Genomic DNA, 13842 nt, shown 5'->3' on the forward strand with positions numbered 1-13842 from the left:
TGATGCTTTAATTGGTGGAAGTTAAGAGATTTATAAGTGGAACTAAGTGGAAGATTTAATTTCACATTCCTACTACAAAATTCTACATGAAGTGCTACAGTATTTGTATGTTAAAACACAATACAGATAGCTCTTGATTTATTATCAAAATTGAGCCCAAAATTTATGTTGCTAACAAGACAGCTGTTAATTTATTTTGCACCATTTTATGACCTTTCTTGCTAGACTTGTTAAGTGAATCACTACAGTTGTTAAGTTAGTAACATGGTTGTTAAATCTGGCTTCCCCATTGACTTTGCTTGTCAGAAGGTCACAAAAGGTAATCACATGATCCCAGGACATTGCAACTGTTATAAATATGAATCAGTTGCCAAGCATCTGAATTTTGATCATGCAACCACGGGGATGCTGCAGTGGTAGTAAGTATGAAAAATTCTCGTCACTTTTTTCAGTGCTGTTGTAACTTTGAATGGTCATTAGATGAACTGTTGTAAGTCAAGGACTACCTGTATACCATTTGCAGATGCATGGCATGTATCAGTGGGGGAGACATAGTAAAAACAAAAACATTTTGAGAGGTATTCATGTTCCCTACCTTTTCAGGTGGTCGCAATGGCTATGGTGCAAAACTTTGTAATATATTCAGTACCAAGTTTACAGTTGAGACTGCTTGCAAAGAATACAAACATAGTTTTAAGCAGGTATGATTGTTTCCCTTTGCTTTCTTAACATATCTCTTATGTGATTAAAAGTTTTAAAACAGTTTTTAAAAAGATGATAGGACAAGATATTCAGAGATAAGTTCACAAGGGATTTCTCTGATTGAAACGTTTAACAATATAATTTATTCAAATGAATGTAATTGTAGAAGTATATAACTTTACTTAGTCTTAATCTTAATAGAGAACTAAAAAATATTTTTTTTATTGAAAAAGTTTTACAAAAAAAAAAAAAGATTTCCCCCCCATCCTTTCCCTCCCCTCATCCCACCCTCCCCCCCGACTTTCCAGACCAAAATACAAGGTATTTCAGTTAACAGTTATAAGCTAAATTAACCTATCTATCCTTAGACTACTAAATCCCCCCCTGAAACCTTAACTCCACTATAGATAACATAATACTTCTAATACTTAACATTCATTCATAAACTATTTGATATTTTCTTGTCTGATACTTATTTTGAATATAATCAATCCATCTTCTCCATTCCGATACGTATCTTTCTTGTGTATAGTCCTTCAAATACGCTGAAATTTTCGCCATTTCTGCTAAATTTGTTACTTTCAGTATCCACTCTTCAATAGTAGGCAAAGAATCCTTCTTCCAATATTGCGCTACCAACAACCTGGCTGCTGATATTAAGTTCAAGATCAATTTAGTCTCTAATACTGTACAATCCGTCGTTATACCCAGTAGAAACAATTGAGGAGTAAATTTCAACCTTTTTTTCAGAATGTTCTGCATCACCCACCAAATTTTTATCCAAAATGCCTTGATTTTCTTACAAGTCCACCATATATGATAATAAATTGCATCATCACATTCACATCTCCAACATTTAGCTTGCAAATTCGGGTACATACATGATAATTTTTTAGGATCTAAATGCCATCTATAAAACATTTTATAAAAATTCTCAAATTTTGTGCTTGTGTAAATTTAACATTTCTAACCCAAATCTTTTCCCATGTGTCCATCATCACTGGTTCCTGAAAGTTTTATGCCCATTTTATCATACAATCCTTAACCAATTCCATTTCTGAATCTATTTCCAATAATGCATTATACAACCTTTTAATATGCATTTGACTTTGATCTCTAATCTGTTTTACCAAGTTTTCCTCATTTTGCATGACACCAGTTTTCTGATCTTCCCTCCATCTAGCTTGAAACTGACCATACTGAAACCAAGTATAAATTATCCCTTCTTCTTTTAATACATCTAAAGATTTCAGTTGCAGCTTACCCCTTTCCATAAAAAGAAGCTCTTTATAGGTAATCACCTTTGTTTTTTGTTCTAAACTTATATTTTCTATTGCATGTCTGGGATTTGCCCATATAGGTATCTTATAATTTAGCTTATATTGATACTTTTTCCAAACCCTCAGCAACGCATTTCTAAGTATATGACCCTTAAACACTTTATCCACTTTTTTTTCATATAACAAATAAGCATGCCATCCATATAACAAATCATAACCTTCTATATTTAACATTCTCTCTTCAGTTAAATTAAACCAATCACTGATTTGTGATAAAACAGCTGCTTCATAATACAGTCTTAAATTAGGCATTTTAAGACCTCCTCTCTCACGTACATCCTGTATAATTTTCAGTTTCACTCTTGGTTTCTTCCCGCCCCAAATAAAAGTATTAACCCCTTTCTGCCACTCCCTCAAGTTTCCATCTTTCTTAAGCACTGATATCATTTGAAAAAACCAGTTGGAACATCCCATCTATACGGCACTTGTTGGTTTCTCAGTTCATTTACCAAAAAGCCAAAATCCTTTCTGCTTCTTAACATTTTTGGGGGGATCTCTTTCAAAACCACCACTTCTTGCCCAGCCACTTGAACCTTATTCTTGTAAGAAGCTTGTAAGATGTCATTTCTAATCCTCCTGGTTGTAAAATAAATCACCACATCTCTTGGCAACTGTCTTTGTCTTGCCAGCCAGGAGTTAACCCTGTAGATTTTAATCAATTCGACTTGCCACATCTTCTGGTCTTTCTTTAATTATCTCTGCAATAGCTTCAGCACAAACGTCCTTTAGATTTTCCTTACTATTTTCTTTCAGGCCTCTCAATCTCAAGGCAAATTCCATGGATCTGTATTGTAACATTACCAATTCATCATCCACCCTCTCTGTTTTAGTCATAATATGTCCCACTTTGCTTTCCAAATTCAAATTGGCTTCATTAATTTGTTCCACTCTCTCTTCCACCTGAATAACAAGTTTTGACAATCCTGATACTGCAAAAACAATATTATCTCTTATTTCATCATGCTTTATTGCAACAACTTCTTTAATAGACTTTATATCCTCCTCAACTTTCTTTAATTTCCCTTCCACAATTACTGTTAGGTTATTCATTGCTGCAGCTTGATTATTCATGGCTTCTTTCATAAATTCTTTGAGATCATTAGGAGCAGCCTCCTGACTCTGTGAATCAGCTGGAAGTTGTGCTTTCTGTGTCACCACTGACACAACTGGAGAACCTCCTCCTCCTTTAGCAATTCCTGGCTTAACTTGTTTAGAAGCCATCTTTTTTTTTTTTAAAGGATCTTTTTTCCTTTCAAAGCCACAGAGTCCCTTGAACAATTTTCAAAAGCTTGTAATTTATAGTCTCTAATTTATCAAGCAAAATAGTCTTTTCTCCACAAGGTCTCAATTCCCAGCAGCTTTAATCCACTCTCACAGAAAGTTCTCAATAAGCACTTTCGTTTCTGACTTTCACTTTCACACCCATAACAAAGGCGCCATCTTCAGCCTCCAGCTCAAAGAAATTCAATTTGAAACAATGTAAATCTGGAGATAAGCACTGTTACTTTAAAGCTTGTTCTCCTGTTTCTGCTCTACCTGCGCTTCTAATCAATCAAACTCACTTTTGACAGCAGGATTGGTCGCGGCGTCTACTTCTGTTTAAACAGAGTTGTCCCAGATTTGGAGCTTCTTGGTGGGCTGACTGGGGAACTCTCACCTCCAAGCCTCTGGAGTTATTCCAGAGGATTTTCAGGGAGCTCTATTCACACCCACCGGCTCTCCTCTCCTTCTTCTCCCGATGGAGAGGTTTTTCAGTCGCCAGACAGCCGATTAGCGCTGTCAAAACAGCTTTTACGAAATCGCGGGGCTGGCGGTCTGAGGAGACCGTCCACGAAGCCTGCGGTGCCAACCGGAAGTCCGAGAACTAAAAAATATTATTGGTCAGAACCCTGATTTATTTTTTCCACTTTATTCAACACCCAGTCAGTATATCATAAATTAATCAAGTGATAATGTGGTAAATAATCACATTATATTCAATGCATTAATGATTATACATCATATTGTGAACACATGGATTATGTTTTTCAAGAGAAATATAAAATAAATAAAATGTAATATTATTTTAGTTTAAATAGGAACTGAAAAAAAGAAACATCTAATTTAGAATGACTGAATGAAAAACATATTTCTTTACTGCTGTGTTTTTGTCAGAAATTTTCTATTAATGTGTATGCTTGTTTTTTATCTTTTTTAAAAATGAAGACCTGGATGAATAATATGATGAAGACTTCAGATCCTAAGATTAAACATTTTGAAGGAGATGACTACACATGTGTTACATTCCAACCAGATCTTTCAAAGTTTAAGATGGAAAAGCTTGACAAAGATATAGTAGCTCTTATGACAAGAAGAGCTTATGATTTGGCAGGAGCATGCAAAGGAGTCAAAGTTATGCTTAATGGAAAGAAATTACCTGTAAGAACGTTAGTAAAATATTTATATAATGAAATTCTATGTGTTCAAAGCAGAAAGTGATTATTCTTGTTAAATCCTAGGTGAATGGCTTTCGTAGTTATGTTGATCTTTATGTAAAGGATAAGTTGGATGAAACTGGACTTGCTCTAAAAGTTATTCATGAACTTGCTAATGAACGCTGGGATGTCTGTCTTACTTTAAGTGAAAAGGGATTTCAGCAAATTAGTTTTGTGAACAGTATTGCTACCACAAAGGTGAGTTAACTTTACATATTTAAGAGTGATTAAAATAATACACAGCAAAGCACAACAACCAACCTATGAACCCCTCGACTGCACAGCCAACCAGAGACAGTATCAACCCTCAACCAACCCACACAACCCCTCACCAGCAGTTCACCTCCGAATGACCCTGACCTGTTGTAATATCCTTATCACAAGACCCGCTGATGACTCACAACTGACTTATCACAAGACCTTCACTTGGCACACCCACATCTTAAGCCCTTATAAACTGACACTGACATCCCCTAAACTCCACTGAAGATTTACCTAGCGTGGTAACGGAATGTTTGGAAACTAACCCATAGCCTCGGAGAATGAACCTTCACCCTCATCCTACACTCCAAACTACACATATTTGCCACTATTGCAAAACACAGCACAATCTTTGAATTGGAATTAATGTACTTTTGGTTTTTAATTTTATAAATTTTATTATATACACAACAACATAAAATGCAATGATAGAAAATATCTGGGCTAATTTTGATATTGATCACATATACGCCTGAAACAAGTAATGCAAATATTTTAAAATAAGTTGTGAAAGTAATGTCAAACAGGTTATTGATTTCATATAAACAAATGTAATAGTTACTGTATATGATTTGTAAAATATTGGTGTCAGTATCAATATCTGTTACATGCCTTAGAATTATAATATGTTAGTACATAGTACATCATTTAATTCTTTCTAAAACTCTGTATTTGAATATTTTTGAGCAGACTGCTTAGAAAAATAGTTTGTCTTGAAAAGTTCTATTCTTAGTGGTTTCTTAGTATAACAAGTCGAAGATTGTAGGTCAGCATATTAGATATTATATTTTCAGTATAATTGTTACTCACTTTTCATTTTTTAATCTCAGTGATAGGCAGTTAAGATTGCAAAATTAGATTATTTTGGTATTGCAATCCATGAGGCACATCTTGGTATGGTGGTTGAGACTATGACTTCTTGTACTACTTTAGACATGAAGCCAGCTAGGTGACCTTGGGACAAACTAGGAAGAATGTAATGGCAAACCATTTCATAAATTTTTGCCATAAAAACTGGGTTTTTAACTATATTGTATTATATAACAGTAAATATTCCCAACATTTGTTACCTCAGTGTAGTTGTGAAGCTCTACTGTGCAGTTTATGGACTTTTTAAAATGAAAATATGTTAACATATGTGTGTACCACATATAAATTTTATATGTGGTACATACAGATAAATTAAAAATACTTCAGTATGAGAATAGTAACATTCCTAATGTGTTCAGGATGTATCATTATTTTGATTATTTGATATTTCTTTGTTCCTACTGCGAAAATGTTCTCATTATTATAACATAAAGTTCTAAAACACAATTTTGTTTTTTTTTTATTTCTAACTTCTTTTATTTTTTTACCTTAAGGGAGGTAGGCATGTCGATTATGTCGTAGATCAAATTGTTGGAAAATTAATAGAGGTAGTCAAAAAAAAAAACAAAGCTGGTGTTTCAGTAAAACCATTCCAGGTAAGTTGATGTTCATATTTTGAAATAATTTCACAAAAAAGATTTCTTCATTATTTCTATAACTTTGTTTTCTGATTTTCACTTGTGTGCGTATTTATATATGTTATTATAATATATATATAATTATTATTTTGAACAGGTAAAGAACCATATATGGGTTTTTATTAATTGTCTTATTGAAAACCCTTCTTTCGATTCTCAAACAAAAGAGAATATGACACTCCAACCAAAAAGTTTTGGGTCCAAATGTCAATTATCAGAAAAGTTTTTTAAAGCAGTAAGTATTTCATATTTATTTCATAACCATAATCATTTGAAGAATCATTGACCAACTTCTTTAAATAAAGTAAAATTCCTGATGTAGTTTGCATTTCAGAAACTATTCTTAATATGATTAAATGAAAAGTAATAAAAGAATACTGTTCTAATATTTGAAATACATTTTCTTTTTAATTAATAAATACTGATGTTTATTAACTGTCTTGCAAAATGTTATCTAGTTTTGGGAATAAAACACATCATTCAGTTCATAAACTTTGTAGCTCTTTGAGTGGTATGTGAAAGAGACTGCTGACACAATGGTTAAAATGCAGTAGTGCAGGCTAACACTAAGGTGATCAAATTTTAACATTGGTACAGCGGGACACCCACCATTTTGTGGGCGTGGCTTGAAGGTCATGTGGGTGGGCGTGGCTAGCTGGTCATGTGACCGGGTGGCCATGGCTATGTATATAGAAAAAAGTCATTTCTGACAGGTCCTCGCACTTTTGACTGGTCCTCACACTTATGACCATCCTCACATTTATGCCCGTGCAGCATTCTTAACAACCATGTCACTCATTTCACAACTGCTTCTCTTCACCATGGTGATAAGATAGGGCAAAAAACGTAAAATGTGAGGACAGTCGTAAGTTTGAGGACTGGTCAAAAGTGCGAGGACCAGTCAAAAATAACTTTTTCAGCCCTCTGAGTAGTCCATATGCACAAAAGGACTAACCAGAGGGCTGAAAAAAGTCATTTCTGACAGGTCCTCACACTTTTGACTGGTCCTCATACTTATGACCATCCTCACATTTATGCCCGTGCAGCATTCTTAACAACCATGTCACTCATTTCACAACTGCTTCTCTTCACCATGATGACAAGATAGGGCAAAAATGTAAAATGTGAGGACAGTTGTAACTTCGAGGACTGGTCAAAAGTGTGAAGACCAGACCAGTCAAAAATAACTTTTTCAGCCCTCTGAGTAGTCCGTATGCATAAAAGGATACAGCAATAGAGAGGGATGAAGGAAGGGAAGGGAAATTAGAGTAGTAGTGAAGGTAAGAGTGGGAGGAAGAGAGGAGGAGAAGGAGAAAGGAAGAGGAAGTAGGGAGGAGAAGAAGAGGGGGGGAAGAGAAAGTAAGAAGGAAAGAAAAGAGAGAGGTGGTAGGTTTGAGGAGAAAGATTGCTGTACAAAAAAAAAAGATGAAAGGGAAGAAAGCCAACCCCAAACAAATATAAAGATATTAAGATAAAGAATGAATTGTTAAACTTTAAAGAATAAAAGAGAACAAATATAAATAAATAGCAATAATTAGAAACACACATACAAACATACAATGTATTTTCTTTGAACAGAATATTTGGCCGGTTCACAAATTTAACCAGTGTTTAGTCATTTCAATTAAATTTACAATTTCTATATTTCCTTTTTGCCATATTTATTCCTCATCTATTTTTTTAAAAAACCAATATTACCCTTCATCCTCATCTCTAATCTTAATCAAATTCAATTTTTCCCTTCTATTCTATATTATACTCCTTCCCATTGTCATCTATTTTTATATCCATCCTCACATTGGTTAATTATGTAATACAGTTGTTTAATACAAATTCAACATTTTAATATAAATCAATTAGTTATATAACTATCTTTTTTGTATATTAATCAATATGAACATGAATATTCCAATTATTTCCATGCAATCCAATTTCTTACAAATCAATTAATTATATTTACCAATAATAATAAACCAAATAATTTCCCTCATATATTCCTCCAAACCACAACTTAACCATTTCTGCTTTCAACACTATATACAATTAATAGTATCTCAATTATTACAATTCCCTAGTTAAATAGAGCTTTTTTTCTTTGGTGTTTTAAAATCTAGAACTCTCCTCTTTTGCCCTAAATTTCCCATTGTTTGCAGTTTTGCACCTACCTTTTTTGGTGAGGAAAAAGAAAAAGAAATCTCTCTCTGCCTCATTTTGCCACGTTGCAGCAAAGACCCTGCTTTACTTTCAGTTTCGCTTTTTCAGCATAGTTATGGGAAAAAAATCTCCACCACTCTGCAGCTAGCAACTACAGAGCCCTGAGCAAAACAGCTGAGAGCAAATCAGCTGAGAGTCGGGAAGCCGATCTAATCAACTTGTGCTAATTAACCTATGCTGAAGCTTTAAGGGGCTGTTTTTTCTATTTTTGCAGGCATCGGTCTACTCATTTGTTTTCTTTTAACACTGATCAGTTGTAGGGTGGCCCTTTGAAGCCCCGCGGCAAGAGTTTAAACAGTTTTTTTCCCTCTAGCCATCAGCTGGGACTCAGGAGGCAGCCGGGAGCAACCCACCACTGCGCTGTTCCCTAGCTAGTCGTGCATTCTTTCCAAAAATCGGGACTTTTTTAAAACGCCGTGGGACGCGGGACAAATTGTTCAAAAGCGGGACTGTCCCTTCAAAAGCGGGACGTCTGGTCACCTTAGCTAACACTGCTCACAGCCAGTGATCCTGACCAGCTAAGGTTGATTCAGCCTTCCATCCTCCTGAGTTGGTAAATTGAGGACCCAGATCATTGAGATCAATATATTGACATTTGTAAACTGCTCAGAGAATGCTGTAAAATACTGTGAGGTAGTATATAAGTTTAAGTGCTATTGCTGTTAATTATGAGAATAAAAATAAGGAAATAACAAGCTGTGTAAAGAATAAACTCTGACATATGTGATATTTTCTAAGAAAAGATGGATTTTAATGCTTTGATATATTTGTTTATTTTTAATGTAAATCTTTTTGTAGTATTTTTCAATATGACTGTAAATTCAATTTTTATAGGCTTCTAACTGTGGCATTGTAGAAAGTATACTGAATTGGGTGAAATTCAAGGCACAGACACAGCTGAACAAAAAATGTTCATCAGTGAAACATAGTAAAATTAAAGGCATTCCAAAACTTGATGATGCTAATGATGCTGGTAAGAGCTAACAATCACTTGGGATACTTTTTATAATAATACAAATGCCTCCAAAGTCATTAATTAATGACTATGAACATGCTTCAGGTAAATATTCTTGCTAAGTTGAACATATTTGTTGAAAGTAGTATTTTTCAGCATAGGTGGATTAATACTGAACATAGTTATATCATGGTTAAAGAGCCATGCTATTTAAAAAGCAAATTCATGTCAAGTATCTGTATTTTTTAATAAAATGGTTTTTTTTCTAAAAATGTGCTATTCTCTATTTTAAGAATTTAGGTTTGAACTAAAGATTACTTCAATCCCCTTACTTTGATTTTTTTGGCTCTTTTCATTATGTTATAGGTGGCAAGCATTCTTTGGATTGTACATTAATTTTAACTGAGGGAGATTCTGCCAAATCTTTAGCTGTCTCTGGTTTAGGTGTTATTGGAAGAGATAGATATGGGGTATTTCCACTCAGGGGAAAAATTCTTAACGTTCGTGAGGCATCTCATAAACAGGTAAAATATGTCATTTAAAGAGTTGTTGAGTGCATAGCTAATTATATGCATGTATTTATTAATATAGCTTGTTTTAATTCTATATTTCCACACAGATTATGGAAAATGCAGAAATTAATAACATTATAAAAATAGTTGGTCTACAATATAAGAAAAGTTATGAAGATCCAGAGTCTCTGAAAACATTAAGATATGGCAAAATTATGATTATGACTGATCAGGTCAGTTGAAATTCTAAAATTAAATATTTATCATGCAATCCTTTCTTTGCTTGTTTTCCTGAAAATAAGACAGGGTCTTATTTTTTTTGACACCCCCCCCAAATAAGGGCTTGGCCTTATAATTGGGTGGTCTTATTATTTTGGGGGTGCAGGAGGCAGCGAATGTGGGACTGGATGTCCCGTGGCTGCCGTCACCTCTTCTCCCTGTTCTTTGCACCGGCCAAGCATGTCTTACCCCACCCCAATGGCAATAGCTGCTTCCCTTCCCTGCCGTCTCTTTATCGAGAGGGGTGGCAGGTGGGACGGGGGAGAAATGAGACATGTGGAGCAAGAAGTGGCTCCACGCCATTGTGTCCAGGGAAACACGCTGTAAAAGAAAACTTCACAAATTCGAGAAGTTTGATTGAACTTACGAGAAGGTTTTCTTTTACAGCGTGTTTCCCTGGACACAACAGCGAGGAATGTGATGGAGCTGGAAAGATAAAACACGTATCCCATTTCTCACCTGCCCTACCTGCCACCCCCAAATTGCATCCCTAAAAGGGGCGGGTGGCTAAACAAGGGGCAGGAGTCCTGCCATGCCCGGCGAAGAGGGGGGGAAGAGACGGAAAGGGGAGCCATGTCTCGCTCTATGCGTCTTGCGTTTCCCCCGCCCCACTTGCCATCCCTCTCAATAAAGAGATGGTGGGGAAGAGAAGCAGCCAGGCTGCTGTTGCCATTGGGGTGGGGTCAGGGTGGTTCTAAAATTTTTTACTACCGGTTCTGTGAGCGTGGCTTATTTTGTGGGCGTGGCTTGATGGTCATGTGACAATTCTTTAGGATTTAGCAGATGTACTGGTCTACCAAGCTTTTAACTGGTAGACCAGTAGCCCCAGACCCCCTTGGGATCAACCTGCAGCCCTCTCTTGCTGTGGAGCATGTGGGGGGGGGGATGCTTTTCAAGAAGTCACAAGGAAGGCTGAGAGCTGGTTTCTGTCCCACAAGTAAAATTTGGTCCAGAACCAACCCCAACATGAATGTCTTTTATTTGCTCCTTGTACTCGTCTTTGCATTTTTAACAGGTAATAAATTAAATTTCTGATGACGTAAAAATAGTTCATAACTCACCTTTCTAGACAGCTATTATCATGTCTAAAAGCAAGATACTTCTTTTGTCTGGAGTACCATTTAATCCAGAGCCTTTTAATTCCAGAAGTCCAAGTTTAAAGAATGGACTTCTGGAATTAAAACTCCATTTTTTAGCTAAAACTTAATTCACACCTGTTAGTTTTGCTTCAGCAGTGTGAACAATTGACAGTGTGATTCCCCAAAGGTCTGAAAAAATATATCATTGATTTTTCTTTGGCATTTAAACTAGATAACCAATGTGAAAAAGTGCATCAAGGAAGGACTGGAAAGCCAAGTCATACTGAACTATATTGGGTTTTCTGTTGTTATTTGAATAAAATGAAAAGAAATCAAATAGTGTACCTAGTGCGGAAAAAGAGACGAAATAATGGGTCATTCTCAACACTTGAATTCTCTACACTTAAAATATCTAGAAATTACTATAGTTAAGTGAGTTTTGCCTCATTTTACGATTTTTCTTGCCATAGTTCAAATCAAAGTTCAAATCAAAGATTTGATAGTTCAAATCAGAGATTTCTGAGACCAATGTTGAATACTTAAATTTCAGTAGTCACCAATCCCAGTCTTAAAATGAGTTTAGAATCAGTGGGAGTCACTGATAACAATGAACTAACTAGCTACTGATAAAGAGTCCAGTCCTGCCTTTCTTTTCCTTTTGTTTTACAAATACTTTTTTCAGGTATATGTTTTATTCCAAAGTATACAAACCATTATTGTTAGGGAAAAATGGGTCTTCCAAGCAATTTTAAAAGACACTGTCAGAATGACTTTGCTCTCAGCCTCTCTGCTCTTTGAAAAGCATCCCCCCCACATATTTTAATGAAAAGAATAAGCTTAAAAATCCTAGCCTTTTAAAATTGAAAATATGGAGAATTGGGAGGGTGAATATAAGACACTAAGGGAGATGTTTCAAAAAGTAAGGAAGGCATTTAAGGGAAATAAAGAAGCAGAGAATTGATTAGCTGGCAAAAAAAAAGAAAGAGAAAAGATGAATGAGAAGCAAGAGAAACAAAGAGATAATATTGAAAAGGAAATAATGGGGAAAAAAGATAAAGATGATTACATTGGGTTCAATAGAAAAATGGAATAAGATGAAATATACTGCTAATAATTAAAAAGATGAGGGGAAATTTTGAGAAATATATTTGATAAATGAAAGAAAGACCGGGGACTCCATAATGGAAAATATAAAATTGAAAATGAATACAGCAATAGAGAGGGATGAAGGAAGGAGAAGAGAGATGGAAGAAGGAAGGAGAGGGAGGGAAGGGAAAGAAGGGAGGAAGGAAGGGAAGGGAAATTAGAGTAGGAGTAAGGGTAAGAGAGGAGGAGGAGGAGAAGGAGAAAGGAAGAGGAAGTGAGGAGAAGAAGGGGGGAAGAGAAAGTAAGAAGGAAAGAAAAGAGAGAGGTGGTAGGTTTGAGGAGAAAGATTACTGTACAATAAAAAAGATGAAATGGAAGAAAGGCAACCCCAAACAAATATAAAGATATTAAGATAAATAATAAATTGTTAAATTTTAAAGAATAAAAGAGAACAAATAGCAATAAATAGCAATAATTAGAAATACACATACAAACATACAATGTATTTTCTTTGAACAGGGTATTTGGCTGGTTCACAAATTTAAACAGTGTTTAGTCATTTCAATTAAATTTACAATTTCTATATTTCCTTTTTGCCATATTTATTCCTCATCTATTTTTTAAAAACCAATATTACCCTTCATCTTTATCTCTAATCTTAATCAAATTCAATTTTTCCCTTCTATTCTATATTATACCCCTTCCCATTATCATCCATTTTTAATTCCATCCTCACATTGGTTAATCAGCCTTAGGCTGATGTTATGCAACGTCAGGTCCGTGGCTAACAAAGCCCCACTCATTTGTGAACTAATTCAGGTATGGAGAGCGGACCTGGCGGGCTTTACAGAGACCTGGTTGGGCCATGAAGGGGGAGTCCCCCTCATAGAGATGTGTCCACCAGGTTTCCGTGCATTCCATCAGCCAAGGGCTCAGGGTAGGAGTGGAGGGGTGGCGGTTATTTTAAAGGAGAGTCTTGATCCTAGGGAAGCCACTGTTCCTCAGACAGCCGGATGTGAGTCCCTCCTCGTGAAGTGGGGTTATGGGTTACAGATGGGCCTGCTGATTACTTACCTGGCTCCCTGCCACGTAGCAGCAGCCCTGCCTGATCTCCTCAGTGTAATAGCCGGGGTGGCAGTTGAGACTCCTAGGCTTCCTGTCATGGGAGATTTCAATCTGCCGTCCATTGCTGAAACATCTCAGGTAGCTCGGGAGTTCATGGCTTCCATGACGGCCATGGACCTGACCCAGTTAGTTCATGGCCCTACTCACACGGGGGGACACACTCTGCACTTGATTTTTGTACCTGACCAGTGGTTGAATGGCCTAGATATAGGGGATATAATCATCAAACCCTTGTCATGGTCAGACCATTCTCTCCTTAGGCTTGACTTTCTGTCCGCTACACCCCACCGCAGGGAGGCGGAACCGA

General features: G+C 36.0%; 1 protein-coding gene across 1 annotated transcript in view; it reads left to right on the plus strand.

Moving 5' to 3' along the window:
- Positions 1-13842, plus strand: part of TOP2B (DNA topoisomerase II beta) — an 88541-nt gene that overhangs the window by 19981 nt on the left and 54718 nt on the right. Inside the window, exons 6-13 of the mRNA XM_034403978.3 lie at positions 604-701; positions 4248-4460; positions 4541-4714; positions 6142-6243; positions 6383-6520; positions 9334-9472; positions 9821-9978; positions 10074-10199. Coding sequence (XP_034259869.2) covers positions 604-701; positions 4248-4460; positions 4541-4714; positions 6142-6243; positions 6383-6520; positions 9334-9472; positions 9821-9978; positions 10074-10199 — 1148 coding nt within the window. The remainder of the gene's footprint in view (positions 1-603; positions 702-4247; positions 4461-4540; positions 4715-6141; positions 6244-6382; positions 6521-9333; positions 9473-9820; positions 9979-10073; positions 10200-13842) is intronic.

This window comes from Pantherophis guttatus, chromosome 4 (assembly GCF_059756535.1).
Source record: "Pantherophis guttatus breed Tessera chromosome 4, ASM5975653v1, whole genome shotgun sequence".
NCBI classification, from domain to species: Eukaryota; Metazoa; Chordata; class Lepidosauria; order Squamata; family Colubridae; genus Pantherophis; species Pantherophis guttatus.